The 19,378-nt window shown below is 42.5% G+C and overlaps 1 protein-coding gene across 2 annotated transcripts in view; it reads left to right on the top strand.

Moving 5' to 3' along the window:
- Positions 1 to 15,398, top strand: part of hdlbpa (high density lipoprotein binding protein a) — a 20,177-nt gene extending 4,779 nt beyond the window's left edge. The window contains exons 3-28 of one of the 2 annotated variants that reach the window (XM_034881143.1): positions 1,120 to 1,234; positions 1,353 to 1,519; positions 2,169 to 2,384; positions 2,469 to 2,675; positions 2,775 to 2,990; positions 4,675 to 4,881; positions 4,993 to 5,100; positions 5,188 to 5,292; positions 5,485 to 5,563; positions 5,667 to 5,806; positions 5,889 to 5,993; positions 6,158 to 6,271; positions 6,392 to 6,478; positions 6,581 to 6,712; positions 6,810 to 7,028; positions 7,374 to 7,595; positions 7,689 to 7,907; positions 8,035 to 8,173; positions 8,613 to 8,764; positions 8,863 to 8,967; positions 9,059 to 9,193; positions 11,195 to 11,338; positions 11,609 to 11,788; positions 14,618 to 14,734; positions 14,843 to 14,983; positions 15,084 to 15,398. In XM_034881143.1, the coding sequence (XP_034737034.1) occupies positions 1,159 to 1,234; positions 1,353 to 1,519; positions 2,169 to 2,384; positions 2,469 to 2,675; positions 2,775 to 2,990; positions 4,675 to 4,881; positions 4,993 to 5,100; positions 5,188 to 5,292; positions 5,485 to 5,563; positions 5,667 to 5,806; positions 5,889 to 5,993; positions 6,158 to 6,271; positions 6,392 to 6,478; positions 6,581 to 6,712; positions 6,810 to 7,028; positions 7,374 to 7,595; positions 7,689 to 7,907; positions 8,035 to 8,173; positions 8,613 to 8,764; positions 8,863 to 8,967; positions 9,059 to 9,193; positions 11,195 to 11,338; positions 11,609 to 11,788; positions 14,618 to 14,734; positions 14,843 to 14,983; positions 15,084 to 15,173 (3,822 nt within the window). In that variant the 5' untranslated portion in view covers positions 1,120 to 1,158 and the 3' untranslated portion in view covers positions 15,174 to 15,398. The remainder of the gene's footprint in view (positions 1 to 1,119; positions 1,235 to 1,352; positions 1,520 to 2,168; positions 2,385 to 2,468; positions 2,676 to 2,774; positions 2,991 to 4,674; positions 4,882 to 4,992; positions 5,101 to 5,187; positions 5,293 to 5,484; positions 5,564 to 5,666; positions 5,807 to 5,888; positions 5,994 to 6,157; positions 6,272 to 6,391; positions 6,479 to 6,580; positions 6,713 to 6,809; positions 7,029 to 7,373; positions 7,596 to 7,688; positions 7,908 to 8,034; positions 8,174 to 8,612; positions 8,765 to 8,862; positions 8,968 to 9,058; positions 9,194 to 11,194; positions 11,339 to 11,608; positions 11,789 to 14,617; positions 14,735 to 14,842; positions 14,984 to 15,083) is intronic. The other variant, XM_034881144.1, reaches the window with a different exon arrangement.
- The last annotated feature ends 3,980 nt before the right edge of the window (positions 15,399 to 19,378 follow it).

The following is a 19,378-nucleotide window of genomic DNA, read 5'->3' on the forward strand; positions in this document are numbered from 1 at the left end:
CTATCCCTACGTCACTGGTTGTGCTGATGTTCACTCATGTCTCTATATTCTGTTTAGAGTATGTATGTATAAATTAGTGTGTATATTTTAGTTTTGGTTGTTTAGTGTGTAAGCACAGTGTGAGCAATGATGCTCCAAAAAAAATTCCTTGTATGTGTCCTCATACCTGGCGAATAAAGCTGATTCTGATGTGTAAAACCTACACTACCAGTCAACCGTTTGGGGTCACTTACACATTTCCATTCCATTATAGACAGAATACTGATCTGAGTGGGTGGCTGATCTTTTACATTGCCCATTATCGGTAACTATTCCTCCAGTGTTCCAAAGGCCCATTCTGTTAACTAATCTGATATCCTTTTAAAAACCTTGGAGAACCCTTTTGCAATTAAGTAAGCAAAAAATGTAATCTGAAAACTGCTGCCTTGGTTAGAAAAAACAATGTATCTGATCTCGGCTGGTATTCTTTCTATAATGGAGTCCAATGGAAATTTCTAAGTGACTTCACAGTTTTGACTGGTGTATACACAGGGTGGCAACAACTGCTATATCCATATAGTGATTATAACATGAGGTGTTTGAGGTGTTCTGATACTGGTATTAGAAATGCATTTTGGTACTGCCTTAAGTTAAATTTCAATACACCGATCGGATACTGAAAAACTTTTTTTTTTTAGCCCCGAAGGAAAAAATCCTACTTTTTAAAGTAGTTTTCTCAGTCCAATATGCAGATTTTGTTATAGGAATCGGTATCAGGAAGGGAAATGGTATTGGTTCATCTCTAGTGAAGTTGCTGTATCGTTTAGACTGACATTAAACAATCCTAACACTGTGAAATTGACTATTTTTTGTTTTTATATAGCAAAACACTGTAAATTGGCAATAATGAAGCACCCAAAATCTTTGACCTATTAAAGCCCCTAAAACTTGGTGTCAAATCTTGAGTATTTCTATGTCGTGCCTTTCTACAACTAAGTGAGCAACAATCAAGAGTTTAAATAAATGCATGCCTGGATATCTGCCCCATCACTCATAGTAAGAAGTTGACTGAAAAAATATAGGACTGTTTTGCACTTTGTGTCGTCAAACCTTTGAAAATGATGCAAACTTTCCTTCCAGTGGCACACTCGGACTCTGTGTAAACGTGGGATTTTGACCATGAGCTCAGTCGCTGTACTTACGCAGGAAAGCTTCAATGAGCACCGCAGTGGGCTCTTGCAAGAGCAGAGTGGTGGTAAGTAGTTGTTTTTATCACGCTTGATTTGTGAAATTCAAACTAAGCCATAAGTGGACTGAATATTTATTATTTATTTAAAAAAATAAATAATTCTCTTCTTTCTTTCTTCGTTCAGCTGCTGGGGCAGGACCCAGTGCTGGAGAGGAGGAGGATGCTCTTCCAACCTACAAGGACGCCTTCCCGCCTCTGCCCGAGAAGGCGGCCTCACCTGAGGGGACCCAGGAAACTGCCAACGCCTGGACATCCAAGATCCGTCCTCTGAAGTCTTCTGTTATCACTCAGGTATAACATTTACAAAGTTAATAATACAAGAACATACTTCTCCTTGTTGTCGTGTATTCATTGATTGAGTTTTGTGCTTTTTTTTTTCCTTTTCTTTACTTGGTGTTTTAAGGCTGATTTAATGCCCTGTACACCCACTTGGTCTGTATCAATTACCATACCAATATTCAAAGCTTTAGTGGGGGGGGGGGTCAGAATTGTCGAGCGCACTTGAAGACCAAGGAGCAAAAGAAAAGCGATGAAGCGTGAGTTGAAGTGACTTTTTCTCAGTTGTTGTTTGTTAGACAAACTCCTGAGCAGTGCCGGCTTAGCCAGTAATGTTATATGGACTCTCGCGCCGCGATACAGACTGACAAGTCTGATCCCTGGTTACATGATTGTCCATCGTAGGGTGATTTGGCTTCTCTTCAAAAGTTTAATCGGTCTTAACTTTTTGCCGCAGGCGTTCGAAATAAATGTGTAAACCTGAGTTTTTTCCCTCGGACAATTGAGTGTTTGGGAATAAATGCTCGGCCAGCCGGTGCCACACAAGAGGCGTTAGTGTTATGAATGGTCGTACTAACTAAGGATCTCATTGATGTTGAAAGTTTTATCAAAGCAATCCTGATGTAACAGCCATCATCACATCAAATGTTTTTCCCACACCTAGGTTTTCCATGTGCCGCTGGAGGAGCGCAAGTACAAGGACCTCAACCAGTTTGGGGAAGGAGACCAAGCAAAGGTCTGTGTGGACATCATGCACAAGACCGGAGCCCACCTGGAACTCTCCTTGGCAAAAGATCAGGGTCTCTCCATCATGGTTTCTGGAAAGCTAGATGCCGTGATGAAGGCCCGTAAGGAGATTGTGTCCCGACTGCAGACTCAGGTCAGGAGATCTGTCTTTGTGGTAACTGTATAAGGTAGAACATATTAAGAACGAAGTGCCAACTGTGCATTTGAACCCCAACAGGCCTCGGCTACTGTTGCCATCCCCAAGGAGCACCATCGTTTTGTCATTGGCAAAAATGGGGAGAAGCTTCAGGAGCTCGAGCTTAAGACTGCCACCAAAATCCAGATCCCACGACCCGACGACCCCAGTAACCAGATAAAGATCTCTGGTACCAAGGAGGGCTTGGAGAAGGCAAAGCATGAGATCCTGTTGATCTCTGCTGAGCAGGTAACGAGTCCCCTGAGATGATTAACTTACTCACTTGACATATGTCCCGGAAATCGTAGCTTTAGGATAGATTTTCATCTCACCCCCTTACTCTTTTAGGACAAGCGTGCTGTAGAGAGGGTGAACATTGACAAGGTGTACCACCCCTTCATCACCGGTGCCTACAATAAGCTGGTAGGAGAGATGATGCAGGAGACCGGTGCCCGTGTTAATGTCCCCCCTCCAAGTGTGAACAAGACGGAGATTGTCATCACCGGCGAAAAGGAGCAGGTGGCCCTTGCTGTGACCATGATCAAAAAGATTTATGAAGACAAGGTATGCTAAAATCAAAACAATTACAAGGAAAGTTTGTGTTGATGACTGAAAAAATATTCCTTTTTATCTATCTATAAATTAAAGGAACTTGTCTGTTTTCGTATATCTCTTGAAACGTTTGTCCGACAGATTTTGTTTTGAACATGACGGTGTCTTGATAAGGGCACAAGTAAGTGCGGTGCAAAGTTTGACAGCGTTTGGTTTAGAAATGCAAAAGAGATCTATCGTTTCAGAATCTCACTCATGCAAAACACAACGTTTGTGTGTTTTAACTTTTCTTCACAATCCTGGCGCACAAGCGGATAGCGGACAAGAACATTGCAGATGTTGTGTTGAACAAGGTTGGGGGGGGGGGGGGGGGGGGGGGGGGGGGGGGGAGGCATTGTGTACGCTGTCTTTTCTGTGTCTATTTTGTTGGGAGGAAACTTAATAAAAGCCATTTATTATCAAACAAAAGCCAGACACTGAATCATTATTATGCTGTGAGCTGTACCTTCACCCCTTCTAAACAGAGGCAGAACATAATCTTGGAGCTTATTCCTCCACAGCACTGTGCAGTGCAACACAGCTTAGTGGTAGAGTGGTTGCCTGCCAATCGGAAGGTTGGCTATTCGATCCCTGGCCAATGTCTTGGATACCGGCAAGACATTGAACCCTGAGTTGCCGACGGTGGTACCTTGTACGGTAGCCTCGGCCACAGTGTATGAATGGTTCCTGTCCTATGTGAAAGTTAAAGACTAGAAAAGCGGTAAATAAAAACTTTACATTTCGGTAAATAAAAACGTAACATTTAGCACCATCTTGGAACTGAGCGGGCAAAGACCACAAACCACTCGTATCAAATCCATACTTCACCGTTACAAGTTAAGTCAAGTTACAAGTGTTAAATTCGTTAAAGATCATACAAGACGAGACAACAATGCTGTAATTATAAAGGCTGACCGGTGATATCAGCATGCAATATCGTTGATGAAAAGTCTCTCTCTCTCGTGGTTGAGCGCAGATATATGCTGATTAGCTCTCATAACGGGCCAGGTGGGTAGCACACTGCCATGACTCTAATGTCGGATTACTTCACATTTTCGTTTTGATATTTTGTGGTTAAATTCGGAATCTGCAACGTTCCCTGTCAAGTAAATGTAGTACAATGTCTTCTCTGATGAAGAAGGTAGTAGGATATACAGTAGAGTTCCACATTGAGTGGTTTGGGGTCCTTCTGTTAGTTATTCTGGGGTTCAATTTGGTTTTGAAGAAGTCTACAAGCAGCTATTCCACAGGCCAAGCAATTGGCCCAACGGACACTGTACTAGTCTCTTCTGTGGCTTTAGCTGCAGACTGTTGTGCGTCCCGTGTTGGAATCCTTTCCAGTGAAATACAATCACACTTTACAATGTTTAGCTGTCAGAATTTTAACAGTGTCTAAGCCAGCTAACTTTACCTGCTATATATTAACTACTGTAAATCTTTAGGCTGTCTTAAAAATTGCATTTCCATTTCTTTTTTTTTCTCCTTTTTAAAAAAAACTTCAACTGGTTGTAAACTTTGGGGCTTTAAATTCATTTTTAACTGATTCACAATGCATTGTTAAATCCCTTTACAGGTCATTGCTATGAGGCAGTTTAATCTAATTTAAGGTTGAATGTTGCAAGTCCCTGATCATCTAACCTTTTTTTTTGTATTGCAGAAGAAGAGTGCCACCACCATTGCAGTGGAGGTGAAGAAGTCTCAGCATAAGTATGTGATTGGCCCCAAGGGAAACACCCTGCAAGAGATCCTGGAGAAAACTGGTGTCTCCGTCGAGATCCCACCTTCTGACAGCAGCTCAGAAACTGTAATCCTTCGTGGGGAGCCGGACCGTCTGGGTCAGGCTCTCACTGAAGTTTATGCCAAGGTGTGCAATGTTTGCAAATGATCTAGTGATGGCCTTTTCCCACATGCAATTGTTTAAAGACGGAGGAGAAAAAGTGACCGGGAGTAACTTAAAGAACATTTCTTTTTGCAGGCAAACAGCTACACTGTTTCCTCAGTCACAGCTCCTTCTTGGCTTCATCGTTTCATTATTGGCAAGAAGGGGCAGAACTTGGCCAAGATTACCCAACAAATGCCCAAGGTCTGTTCAATTATGAATGTCTTACCAATGGCTTTTAAAAATACTCAATTTTTTTCAAACTTATTTTTTCATGTATTTTGCTTTAAGGTGCACATTGAGTTCACCGAGGGAGAGGATAAGATCACCCTGGAGGGTCCCACCAAAGATGTGCAGATGGTGCAGGGCCAGATTGAAGTCATTGTTACAGATTTGGTGAGTATTGAGTTACTGTACAATTATGTCTTGGATGTGGACCCAAAACCAATCAAAAGGGTTCTTGTGAGATGTCTGTCATTGGGTAAAAGACTATGAACCTAAAAGTGGTATTTTATTGTGAGTAAAGCACACTTAAAAGTTGCAGGTGAGGTTTTCTACTGATATTTTATGTTTATGTCTACCCTCAAGATAAGCCGTATGGACTACACAGAGATCAGCGTGGATCCCAAATTCCACAGACACCTGATTGGAAAAGGAGGTGTTAACAGTAAGTACGGTGTTGCTGTCCAACAGCTGGTGTCTGGGATTGCGACAGTACAACACAAAGGGGATCAGTATTGCTCAAAAGCATTTATTTATTTTATCTATAGTCAACCGCATCAAAGAGCTGCACAAGGTGACTGTCCGTATCCCCCCTGACAACGAGAAAAGCAACCTGATCCGTATTGAGGGGGATCCCCAGGGTGTACAGGAAGCCAAGAAGGAGCTGCTCGAGCTGGCGTCACGCATGGTGAGTTCAAACTGGGGTTCACAGGCAAGATGCTGCAAATTGGATCCAGATGTGCCGTTACAAAATATACTGTCTCTCGCAGGAGAATGAGCGTACAAAGGACCTGATCATTGAACAGCGTTTTCATAGAGCCATCATTGGCCAAAAAGGGGAGAAGATAAAAGAAGTGCGTGACAAATTCCCAGAGGTGAGTTGGTCACTTTTGGTATATATGGTGGTGGTTTGTCTGTACCAAGCCATTAAATGTACCTTTTAATAAGTGGTGAGGACGAGTGGGGAGGTTTGGGGGGCGGGGGGTGTCATAAATAAAAAAACTGTTAATAAAAACAACTCTAATGAAATTGCTTCCAGGTCATTATCAATTTCCCCGACCCAGCACAAAAAAGCGACATCGTTCAACTTCGAGGCCCACGAAATGAGGTGGAAAAGTGTGCAAAGTTCATGCAGAAGATAGTGGCTGAAATGGTAAGTCTTTACTCATGCGTTCTCTGGTTAGGGTGGCATTTTAAAAGATTGTTGTAATTTGGCATCCATGCCTGCTTTATTGTAGTCGGGTGGTAACATTCAGGGGTTCCTTTTTGTCAGGTGGAGAACAGCTTTTCCCTCTCCGTCCCCATCTTCAAGCAGTTCCACAGAAACATAATTGGAAAAGGAGGATCAAATATCAAGAAGGTGCTGAATATCTAAAAGAAAATGTATCTCATTAAAGAAGGTCTTTAAGTGTCTACGTTTGACCTGACTTCTTTATTTATTTATTTTTTTCTTGCTTTCTAGATTCGGGAGGAAACGACAACAAGAATTGACCTGCCTGCTGAGAACAGCAACTCCGAGATGATTGTCATCACAGGCAAGAAGGCAAACTGTGAGGTTGCACGAAATCGCATCCTGGCCATTCAGAAGGAGCTGGTAAGCATGTGCATGCGTGTATATTGGTCTCTCCAAAGCTTTGGCCGATGGGTTTAAATCTAGTACACATGCCTAATTGGTGTCTTCTTGTGTTCAGGCAAACATCACAGAGATAGAGGTGTCCATCCCCTCCAAGCTGCACAACTCCCTGATTGGGTCAAAGGGACGTTTTGTGCGCTCCATCATGGAGGAGTGTGGTGGCGTGCACATCCACTTTCCCACTGAGGGCTCAGGGATTGATAAGGTCACCATCCGGGGCCCTGTGGAGGAGGTGGAGAAAGCCAAGCAGCAACTGCTTGCCTTGGCAGAGGAGAAGGTTTGTATAACTTTCTCTAATGATAACAAGTTGAACTTCTGTTAACCTCTGTAGACTGACAGCCATTAGACAGGGCCATAGAGAGAAGGGTAAAATAGAACTGCTTCTGTGCCTCAGTGGTCCTACATTACCACAGGCCGAGAACTTCTTTCAGTTGTCTACCTCAAGATTAAATTGTGTTAAGCAATTTAACATCCGGGGGTTTTGCCTGAGGGGCAATTTTCCATCGGTTCTTACTCTGAAGTCAATGAGATCTTTTGTTCTGACCTCTTTTAACAAGTGAGGTTGACTTTTAATAGGTTTCTTGATGTAGAAAATAATTTTATAAATGTTTTTGTTCGTCAGCAAACAAAGAGTCACACTGCCGAGCTGCGTGCAAAGCCAGAATACCACAAGTTCCTCATTGGCAAAGGTGGTGGAAACATCCGTAAGGTTCGGGACAGCACTGGGGCCAGGATTATTTTCCCCACCTCAGATGACAAAGACCAGGAGCTCATCACTGTGGTTGGCACTGAAGAAGCCGTGCGGGATGCCCAGAAAGAGCTGGAGGAACTCATCAAGAGTTTGGTATGACTCCAAATGAGTTTTGAACATGGCAGGATGAGGCTTTCAGGTTCTCTTACCATACCTGAATTTTAACTAGATTTAACTCTGTTACAGGACAACGTTGTCGAGGATACTATGAACGTCGATCCAAAGTACCATCGCTACTTTGTGGCTCGCCGTGGCCAAGTCCTTAGGGATCTTGCTGATGAATATGGTGGTGTGATGGTGAGCTTCCCTCGCACGGGCACACAGAGCGATAAGGTCACCCTCAAAGGAGCCAAAGAATGTGTGGAAGCAGCCAAAAAGCGCATGCTGGAGATCGTTGAGGACTTGGTTAGTGGAGTACATTTTTGTTTTGTTTAGATGGTCTTCAGAGTATTTCTGTTAATGTAACTGATTTTTCCCATTGTTTTTTTTTTTTTTTTTTTTTTCTTCCCATATGAATATTCTCATTTCCCAGGAGGCTCAAGTTACCATTGAGTGTGTGATAACTCAGAAGTTCCACCGTTCTATCATGGGTCCCAAGGGCTCACGCATCCAGCAGATCACTAGAGATCACAATGTACAGATTAAGTTCCCAGAGCGCGAGGACCAACAAGGTAAACGCATGATAAGAGCTGGGATATAAATCAATATTGTGTCTATCGTGATATGAGACAAAATAGTCTTAGATGTTGGATATCGTCACACCGCAAAATGGCATTAGTGGTGTCTTTTCCTGGTTTTAAAGGCCGCATTACTTTAAAGTAGTCATTTTCTGAACTTACCAGGCTGTAAAAGGCTCTATTATTTGCCTTACCCACTTAGTCATTATATCCACATTACTGATGATTGTTTATCAAAAATCTCATTGTGTACATATTTTGTGAAAGCACAAATAGTCTGCACTACAATATTGTTGTGGTATCGATATAGAGGTATTTGGTAAAAAAATAGTGATATATTTTCTCCATATCGCCCAGTGCTACACATGATCAGTGCGAAGACCTTTTTTTATAGTAAAAAGGTTCTCATCAAACTTTGATTGCCTCTGTTTAACAGCACCTCCTGCCGAGGCGCCTATTCAGGAGAACGGCGAGGCTAATGGAGAGGTGAAAGAGCCTGTCGATCCCAACGCACCCAAAAGGTGCGACGTGATCGTAATTTCTGGTCGTAAAGAGAGGTGTGAGGCTGCTGTGGAAGCACTGAAGGTTAGCATTCATAACTGAGGTTCAAAATTGTTTTTTTATTTTAATTTCTTTCTCCAAATTTGTGGCTTTGTTCCCTAACAAACACCTCCTTTCCTTAGGCCTTGGTTCCTGTCACTATTGACGTGGAAGTGCCTTTTGAGCTTCATCGTTATATCATTGGACAGAAAGGAAGTGGAATTCGCAAGATGATGGATGAATTTGAGGTGTGTGTACTACGGACTTTGTGTTGGCACAAGGGGATGCACAATATTTCATTTTGCATCTAATTTAGTGACCTCACTTTCTGCCTCCCAGGTTAATATTCAAGTGCCTGCTCCTGAGCAGCAGTCTGATAAAATCTTCATCACCGGCTTGGCCAATCACCTCGACCGCGCCAAAGAGGGCCTCTTGGAGCGCGTCAAAGAGCTGCAGGCTGACCAGGAAGATCGGGTTAGTATTGTGTGGAGAACTTGGATGTGTATCCAAAGTTTTTTTTATTTTTTTTTTATAGCCAGTATATTCAGAATGCATGCCTGGTTTGTATTAACACCGGTTCAGACCAAAGGTTTGCGACAATACAAAACAGTTTTACAGACATTGCAGCGGTCTGAATCGGCCCGTCTCAGCACGACCTGCTGATGGTGTCGCTGCGACTCAGCTCGTGAAGTCTCCAGAGGCTGGCTTTAGAACATAAGACGTCACCAGCCAAGAGAGTCAAGGGCCAAGTCAGCTTGATAAGTCTGCTACAAACTGCTAATAGAAATGAAATGATCCATAATCCATTTTATTTCTGTTAAAAACTGTTAACTGGTCAAAATGGTAGACGGAGGCTCAACATGCGCCCAAAAGCACATCTGGTCGAGCGAGCTAGAGAGTGACTGACTCTGACAGCTTTGTCCTAGGCACTCCCTCTCTTTAGTGTTACGCAATTGCAGTAATGTATTCCTTTTTACTGTAACGCACTAATTCAATGCATTATTAATTACATTTCGGTGGTAATAAACTCGTATACGCATTTTAACACAACATTTAGTGATGTTTTGTTTTAAGAATTTACACTGCGAAAGATTTATTCCCAGGAAAAAAAAGCTGTATTTTCTGTTGCTGTATTCGATGGTTTAGGTGACTAAAGAGACGGAGATAAATTTGTGAGATGGACGTTGTTTTCAGGCATTATTACGCTGCGTTGCTCCTCGTCTTTGTTCCCCTAGTCAGAGTCAGAACCAGAGACGGTACGGACAACATCTGTGTCCCAACAGGTGACGGTATGTCAGCACGGACAGCAGTGTGTCCGAGCTGCTGACAGATCTTTAGGCGTGCTACACGTAATATCATTGCATTTTATCAGCCGTGGAGAGTAACTGCCTGTAGAAGAATGGCTTTGAATGACGACCAAAAACGCTTGACTTCTACTGTGACCCTTTACTGTTCAATATGTTGCAGTTTTATAAACTAGAAAGGGAAAAACTTAGCTTTAGGGATATGTTTTGCATCTAGCATCTCACGTTCATCTCAAAGCTAGCAAGACACAAGAGTACACAACAGACAACTTCCGTGTAGGCTACTTCAAAATAAAAGCGCTTCCTGTGACAGTTTGCAGTAAATCTAAATTACTGTTATTCAAAAAAGGTTGTGTACCTGTTCTCATATCAGCTGTAAGTATATTCAATTGTGAGTTTTAATCACACTATAATTGACTATTTCCTTTAGCCTGTTTTAAACTAAACGTGAATTTCTTATTCTAGTGCTTTAAACATACATTTTACAACAACCATAGGTAAATACAACTGTAAGGTACTTTTAATTGATTATTTTCATTCTCTTACTTGCCTATTTGTAAATTTCCTTATCTATTTTTATAGATTTAGTTACTTTGCATATTCATATTAATTATGCAAAATGTTATGAATAATCTATGCTGTATTAAAGTGGATAAATAGGAGACTTTATTGATCCGGTGGTTAAATTCATGCTAGCTGCCAAGTCAAACTTCTGCAGTTATTTTGATGAAAGTAATCCAAAAGTAGTGTAACACATGACAATTCAGAGACGGTAACATAACTAATTACTATCAAATGGCAGTATGTATAACAGTTTGGCCAACTGTGGCCATTTATCATAGGAAAAAGTGTTTATTCTGATTCACCTCTGGAAATTTAACTTTAGCAAGTATCTCACTATCACAAACGTTATCCACATTTATATTTAGACGTAACAAATGAATAGATCCACCTTAGGGCTCTTTCTGGTTGAAGTGTCTCTGCAGATGATTCACATCTCATGGAGCAGTTTAGTTCTTCTTTGAAGGCCTCATGATAACACTAAATAAGGAAAGTGCTTAATTAACTTATTTTGATAGGTAACCACCAGTTCTTGAATAAGTAGAAATGAGTCCTGTGTTAAACTCACGGGCGTTTTAACCCAGAGTATTGTTTACGTCAACTCCTGCAGGCACTCAGGAGCTTCAAGCTGACCATCACTGTGGACCCCAAGTATCACCCCAAAATCATCGGCCGCAAGGGGGCCATTATAACAACCATCCGTACTGATCATGACGTCAATATCCAATTCCCAGAGAAGAATGATGAAAACCAGGTATTTCTTTCCTGCAGAGCTTGGATATCGTTTTTTTTACACATCAAATATGATGGAGATAAAAGGAGAACTGTATGTACTCCATCAGCACAGTAGGTGGTGCTAAATTACCAGGTCATATCGTTGCTACATAAATACATGAATAAATTCCAATAACTTTAGTTATCATGGTGTGTTTTTAATAGTTTACAAACACCTTCAGGTTGGCCTTTCATACGAATACTCCCCATATCTCAATGTCATGTTGAATTTGTTGTCATTTCCCCACAGGATCAAATTACCATTACAGGGTATGAGCACAAAGCCATAGCAGCACGCGATGCCATCCAGGCTATAGTGGATGAGCTAGAGGAGATGATCTCGGAGGACATCACCCTGGACAGCAGGGTCCATGCCCGCATTATTGGGGCCCGTGGCAAGGGCATCCGCAAGATCATGGACGAGTTTAAGGTGAGGCTACTGAGATTTTCCTCATTCGTGTAATGAACCAACAAAAAATTTTAAAAGTAGCACCCTTGAAAGCCCTACAGTTAACTTTGGAACCGCCATAGCCCACGCCATTGGCCGTTGTGATTTAAAAGATGGAATTATTCCGTCAAACTTGCTTCCGTTTTCCTTCCTGACGTTTCTTCAATACCTATTGTGCACATTCTTCTATTGTCATAACAATAGAATAATGTTTAGAAAACCAAATAACGTTGGTACTCTCCCAGGGTGGCCGCGGGTCCTTAAAAAGTCTTAAATCACGTTTCCTAAAATTAAGGCCTTAAAAAGCATTACATTGTCTTAAATTCAGATTGGGTAGGTCTTAAATATGTTTGCCTGCATTTTCGCCGTGACATGACACAATCTGTTGTCGAATATTTTTTTCCGGTAGGCTTTGCACTGCGTTGTCGCAGTAACATAAACCCATTTGTACATGTCCTGTCCCCTGACCAGTCGGCTATCCTAACCTCAACCACTTAAACCAATCAAGCTGCTTCGTGGGCGGGTGTTGACGTGGCCGTAGTCAGTGAGATTTGTAATTTTGCGGGATTTCGGGGGCAAAAAACACAGACTACGTAAAGGCATGCCACCTACCCGCCATCGCTAGTTTCTGCTCCTCCGCTAGCAACGATGTCAACGCTACAACGCTAGGTGTTACGATGGGAAATCCACAGCCAACAATGCCAGCTGACCTACGAGCAGTTTGTGGCTCTAAGCCAACACTCCGAGCATAGGTGATGGGGGGGGGGGGGGGGGGGGGGGGGGGGGGGGGGGGGCAGAGGACCGTGACAAGCCACAATTCATGCAGGTCAAATGACGGGACTGAAGAAGTGTTCCAAGCAAGGCTTCCAGATTCAAGGCTTGTACAGTCATTTACCTGTGGAAAAGACAAGACCAAATATGTGGCTAAATTTGGATTGGCGCCATATATAAAAAATGACCTCATCACGGAGGTCCAAAAATGCGGTACGTTTGTAATTATGTTCGACGAGACACTGAACCAGAAAACCAAAAGCAAACAACTGGTCTTGCATGTGCGTGTATCGTTATAAATGGGTAAGGACACTCAAAGTCACAGTACAAAGTCACTGTTTTGTTTATTATAGTTTATGAAATGTTTTCCAAGTATATTCACAAAAGCTCAGGAGTATTTTCAAAACTTTAACAAAAATTGGTCACATGGAAACCTGAAAACGCACATATAGATATACACACACATTCCCACACCGCAAAACACTCATACACACTGCTGTCTACTCTCTCTCTATGATGAGTCCTCCACAAACCGCAACCCATCCATCTGAGTCTCTCTCTCTCTCTGTGTCTGTTAGGCACACAAATCATGTAAGAGTCTTTGCATTTTAAAGGCAGCTGGGATTGGCATTTAATTTTTTTTGTTCAAAAGGAACAGTGTTTTTTTTAATCACTTGATGTTATTTCACTTGATGTTATAACCATTTGTTCAAGGGACACAAATGTTCTGAAAATATTGTAATATAATTTAGGACAGCAATTACATTTTTGTGTTATGCTTTCACATTACACACATTAAGTCAATGTTCTTAAACTCAACCGATTACTGTCATTTTACCATACTGTTAATTTTGTGTTAACCTGGAAAGATTACTGTGTATTTCCACTTTGTATTTCCATCGTAAGTTTGGTCTTAAATTTCATTTAGAATTGGTATTAAAAAGTCTTAAATTTAACTTGTTAATACCTGTAGCCACCCTGTCTCCTCCGCAGTAAAATTGACGCATTCATATGATGGCTGAACTGCACAATTAGACTGCTTGGAATAAAGAAACTTATTAAACTTAACAAAATTTACTCACATGCACTTATAAGCACACTAAGGTATGTAGGACAACAATATTAATTTGTCTACATTTCACTGCAACTTGTCTGCAAGCTGCAAATTGCCACGCCCCTCCAGCAAACTGCTCTGTTCCCGGTGTGGTGTCTTTCACTTATTGCTTATATTTAAGGCCGTTTGACTCCCTGCTTGTCTGTAAATGAAGAATCATGCAGATGTTTGTAAAGGCAAGCCTGCTCAGCCAGTCTTCCCCGCCATCCATGCTCAAATGGACAAAAATTAAGTTAAGTTACAAAAATTCAGAAGTGTGCCACCACTTGCAGAGCCTTCACACTGGACATGAAAGACAGGAAATATGCTTGCGCACCTCGTGCAGGGAACACCACAGTGACCGTAAACTGATGGCCCAGACCCTCTTGGTCGTTGGACTTGGCTCTTACCCTAAAATGGCTAAATTGATGTCATCATTTACTTTTCTACAGTAAAATGAGTGGATTTGATCTAATCCCAATAATGCTCACACTCAGATGATAGATGACACCTACATGATGTCTGTGTCATAGCTCCGACTTTGGCCTGGGTGTTTTCCCCCGCCGGGGTGGGCTGGGTTGGGGAAGGTGCCTTGGGACTCTTGTAATCCCTACTCTTAACTGCTAAACATGAACAAGCTCAGCAGCGGGCTTCTTCCTACATGTCTAGAGCATCGAGGTGGAAAGCAGAGTAAGACCATTACGACCCCGCTGTATGTAGTAATGGTGCCCTAGGTGTGGGATACCCGAGAGCAATGGCCTGTATCTTTAGAAAAATATTCAGGAATGCCTCTTGGCCATTTGGATGTTTTTGACGTTATTTTATTTTTTTATGTTATGTCCCTGTTTTTATAATTTATCAATTTAAAAAGTATCCAGTCTTTGATGGGGCTCATCCATTTTAAATTTTTTTTAATTAGTATTTTAATTATTTATTTTCCTTTCCAGGTTGATCTCAGGTTTCCCCAGAGTGGAGCTTCAGACCCGAACCTTGTGACAGTCACAGGTCGCCCTGAGCTTGTGGATGAAGCCATCGACCACCTTCTCAACCTGGAAGAGGAATATGTAAGCTTATTTCATGTGCAAAACACCTGTTAGTAAACATTAAAGGTTATGTATACCATACACAAAAAATGGTTTCCTTATTAACACTGATACATTTTGTTGTGCCAGTTGGCAGATGTTGTGGAGAATGAGGCAAAAATGGCTTACATGAGGCCTCCTGGGGGAAGCGCTGCTGCCATGGATGAAAAACGTGGGCCGTCCAAGGGCTTTGTGGTGAGGGAGGCTCCCTGGACCACTGGCAATGAGAAGGTGAGCATTTTCCTGCAAGCTTGACACTGAAATTAGAATTGGTCACACCTTTCTCTCTTAATCCTCTCTCCCCCTCTCTCTCCCTCCTGTCGACTTTTAGGCCCCTGATATGAGCAGCTCTGAAGATTTCCCCAGCTTTGGAGCCCCAGTGGCAACCAAGACCTCTCCCTGGGGACCCAAACGCTTCTAAGCCATGCTGCTACATACGGGCCTGAACTAAACCGGACACAATCTTCCCCTTCATTGTCCCCCACTTGACCTGGACTGACCGCTGACCCTAGAAGTCTTCACTTCTCTGTGTACTTATCCTGGTCTGCCCTTACAGATTCATCAGTCTAAAAGTGCTGTCAGATACTGTAATTGACTTGTGAGCTTTGTATCTGCATTAAATAATGCTGTTTTGCGCTAAAAAAAACAAAACAACTATGACAGAAGTTGCGTTTAAGTCTACAGTCTGTACAAGACTGGCATTTAAGTGTTAATTAGACTTGACATTTCATTGTGGTTTGAACTTTTGCACCAAATTCAATGGTGGCTGGACAAGTTTTTTTTTGTTTTTTTTTGAGCTGCCCTTAGTTGCCTTCGCAGGGTGGGGTAAAGGGATTGAATAACTGCTGGTGACATGTTCAGACAGGGGCCAGCTGTTTCAGTTACTCACCCCCCGCCTGCTTTACTCGTGTAGCTGAGTAAAAATTGTCAGTTGTGAGCCCTCAAGCACACCGTAGTGGTTGTCCTTTCTCATCTTTCCATTTGCTTGTTAACTGTGCTTCTGTGATTATGGTCAAGTAGTGGCACGTACCTTGTAGCCTTATGAATTGGTAAACTTTACTAAGGGGAGGGGGAGGGGTGGTTTCAGCCACTGCAGAATGGCACTCAATCAAACTGCCAGATGCTTGGAGATCATGCCAGAACTAAACTTCTTACAACACTAGGCCTAGAGCTCCAACGTATCAAACCTCACACTAACTGTTGAATGAACGTTTTTGACATTCAAAAGTAAATCACTATTCAAAATATGACTGTTTGTGAGTAAAACAGCAGCCCATCTCGTGCCAACTATCTGTCTAGTGATGTCCTGTGTTACTCATCCTCTGTATTGGGTCAGTGTCCAGTCCCTTTGTCTTCCAGTCGCTATGCAGATTTGTTCTGTTAAATAGCAATGGCCCTTTTTATTAGCCTTACAACTAGAAAGATACAAACCAGGTAAAGGTGATGTCTAGGTGCATTTTTAATGGACAACTGGAAGGTGTGTTTTTTTGTCCCTTTTGAAAGCTCTTGGAACATTTCCCACCCCAGTTATTGTAATTAGTTTAAATTTGCTGGAGGAGGACAGATTTAGCTTGCTAGCTGCTAATTCAACATCTTGCATCAGCCTACCTTGGTTTTTATCCTCCTAGCATTGAATGAAAGATTATGCAAATACCATTGAAGTGAACGGTTATGGATGACACTGGAAAAGAAATTGTCCAAAAAGTCAATAAAAATCGAAAACCTCTGCATCCTTGTGATTCTTTTGTAAAGGGCACAGTCACTCATTTAGTCATGGAATATAACCTGACATACAAACAACACTGGTAAAACTGGCACATTACAAAGCTGATTCATCTGTGGCAGGATACGGTTAATGTGGATACTTCTTCTGTTGTTTTGCATGACAACCTTTTGGCCCGAGGGTTGTGCTAGAGGAGAGGTCATTATTATAATCCTCATTAGATATTGAGTTGACTCCGGTGTCCAATCTCAGTACTGTCACCAAATCTTGGGGAATTTAAAAATGCAACATTTTCCTCCTCCAGGCCTCCTCTTTGGACTGACGAAGCTGCTTGAGTCTTGCTGTGAACCAGGGTTTTTGGTTATTGTATGTGCAGAAGGTTTTAGTTGGCACACACATGTTCTCACAAAAGCTGATGTCACAGTGTCAGTTAGTTTGTACAGATCAGTGGCTGCAGCCTCAAAAACATTCCAATCAGTACAGTCAAATCAGGTCTTTAAATCCATCTTTGACTCATCGGTCTCAATGTCTCAACTCATCTTTTCACACTCATTTACAACAGGTTTAACAGATTTGAGTTTCTGCCTGTGTGTTGGGACAAGATGAACCAGACAGTGATCAGAGAGTCCCAAGGTTGCACGTGGGACAGAGCAATAGGCGTCCTTTATTGTAGTATAGCAGTGGTCCAGTATGTTAGTGTCCCTGGTGGGACACTGAATATGCTGTCTATACTTTGGAAGTTCATGGCTTAGGTTTGCTCTGTTGAAGTCCCCAAGGACAAATAACAGGGAGTCAGGATGTTTTTCTCCACGTTAGTTATCTGGTTGGCTAGGTGCAGTAACGCCTCACAAAGGCCTGCATTGACAGACAGAACATTTTTCAGTCAAAACATCTATATAATAATAATCAAATAATAATCAAATAATAATCTAATATTACAGCAGATTTCATGGAACATTTGGCATCAGTTTTGTGGTATCCTAGAATGATTGCACAATTGTGTCCCTTTATGAAATGTTTGGATTTCACCAAAGTCTTAAGTCATCATCTGACACCCTTAATGTCTGATTTAACAAATGTAATTCCAAATGTAGGACTGAATCATCTGTCCCCATTAGCCATCAACATCATTTTAACAAATTTTAGCTTGCACCCTAGATCTCGTTCTTTCGGTCATGACCCAGCCTTAGGTGAGGGTAGGAACAAAAACTAACCTAGAGCTTTGCCTTCTGACTCAGCTCTCTTTTTGTCACAACGGTGCAATAAATTGAATGTATTACCGCACCCGCTGCGCCGATTCCCAGACCGAGCTCCTGCTCCATTGTCCCCTCACTCGCAAACAAGAACCCAATGTATTTAAACTCCTTCACTTGGCGTAAGGACTCATTCCCTACCTGGAGAAGGCACTCCATTGGTTTGCTGCTGAGAACCATGGCCTCAGATTTAGAGGCGCTAATCCTCATCCCAGCTGCTTCACACTCGGCTGCAAACCGATCCAGTGAGTGTTGAAGGTCACAGGCCGATGATGCCATTAGGACCACATCATCTGCAAAAAGCAGCAATGAGATCCCTAGCCCACCAAACTGCAACCCCTCCCTACCCTGATATCCTGATATCCTATATAGCCTCGATATCCTGTCCATAACTACTACAAACAGGATTGGTAACAAAGTGCAGACCTGGCGGAGGCCAACCCTCACCTGAAATGAGTCCAACTTACTGCCGAGGACACAGCTCTCGCTTTGGTCACAGAAATTGGATAGCCCTGAGAAAGGACCACCTCACCCCATACTCCCACAGCATCACCCACTGTATCTCCCGGGGGACCCGGTCATATACCTTCTCCAGAGCCACAAAACACATGTAGAACGGTTGGACATACTCCCGGGCTCCCTCCAGGATCCTTGCGAGAGTGAAGATCTGATCCGTTGTTTCACGACCAGGACGGATCATTGTTCATCTTCAACCCGAGGTTCAACTATCGGACGAACCCTCCTTTCCAGCACCTTGGAGTAGACTTTACCAAGGAGGCTGAGAAGTCTGATACCCCTGTAATTGGCACATACCCTCTGGTCTCTCTTTTTGAAGAGGGGAACCACCACCTCGGTCTGCCACTCCCTAGCTACCTTCCCGGACCTACACGCAATGTTGAAGAGGCGTGTCAACCAAGACAGCCCCTCCACACCCAGAGCCTTCAACATTTAAATTAATTTAAGGCCATGTTATAATGACATGTAAGTCTAAAATAAAACTGCCACATGTGACCTGTTCCTTTCCTCTATGTGGGATTTTGTCTATGCTGTATTTCTGTTTATATTGTAACTGGTGTGCCGTCTTGGCCAGGTCTCCCTCGAAAAAGAAATTTCTAATTTTAGAAAAGGCCTTCTAATTGGTGCGTTCTACTGTCATTCTTTCCCACGTGGGCCCAATGGGGGCCTAGCAACCAGGTCCATTGGAACGTGCTGGCACCACAGATTACAATGACGTGTCGACATGCTTTCTAGCGCGCACAGGGAACAAGTTACACGCGATCAAAACCGAGAAATGATGCATGATCCCAATTTCGAACCACCAGTGGTACATTGAACGCAAAACAGGTTAAATAAAGGTTAAATAAAATAAATAAAATTTCTGGAAGGATCTAATCAATCCCTGGGGCTTTGCCACTGTGGAGTTGTTTAACTACCCTAGTGACTTGCACTAGGGAAATTGACGACAATCCTCCATCATCCTCCAGCTCTGCCTACACCATAGAGGGTGTGTTAGCTGGATTTAGGAGTTCCTCAAAATGCTCCTTCCACTGCCCTATTGCCTTCTTAGGCCTCCCCAGTTAGCACACATACGTCGGAACGACGTATTGGCGATGTAATCAAAATACGGCGGGGATATGTAGTAGTTAGGTC

Source organism: Etheostoma cragini, chromosome 9 (assembly GCF_013103735.1).
Source record: "Etheostoma cragini isolate CJK2018 chromosome 9, CSU_Ecrag_1.0, whole genome shotgun sequence".
Taxonomy (NCBI): domain Eukaryota; kingdom Metazoa; phylum Chordata; class Actinopteri; order Perciformes; family Percidae; genus Etheostoma; species Etheostoma cragini.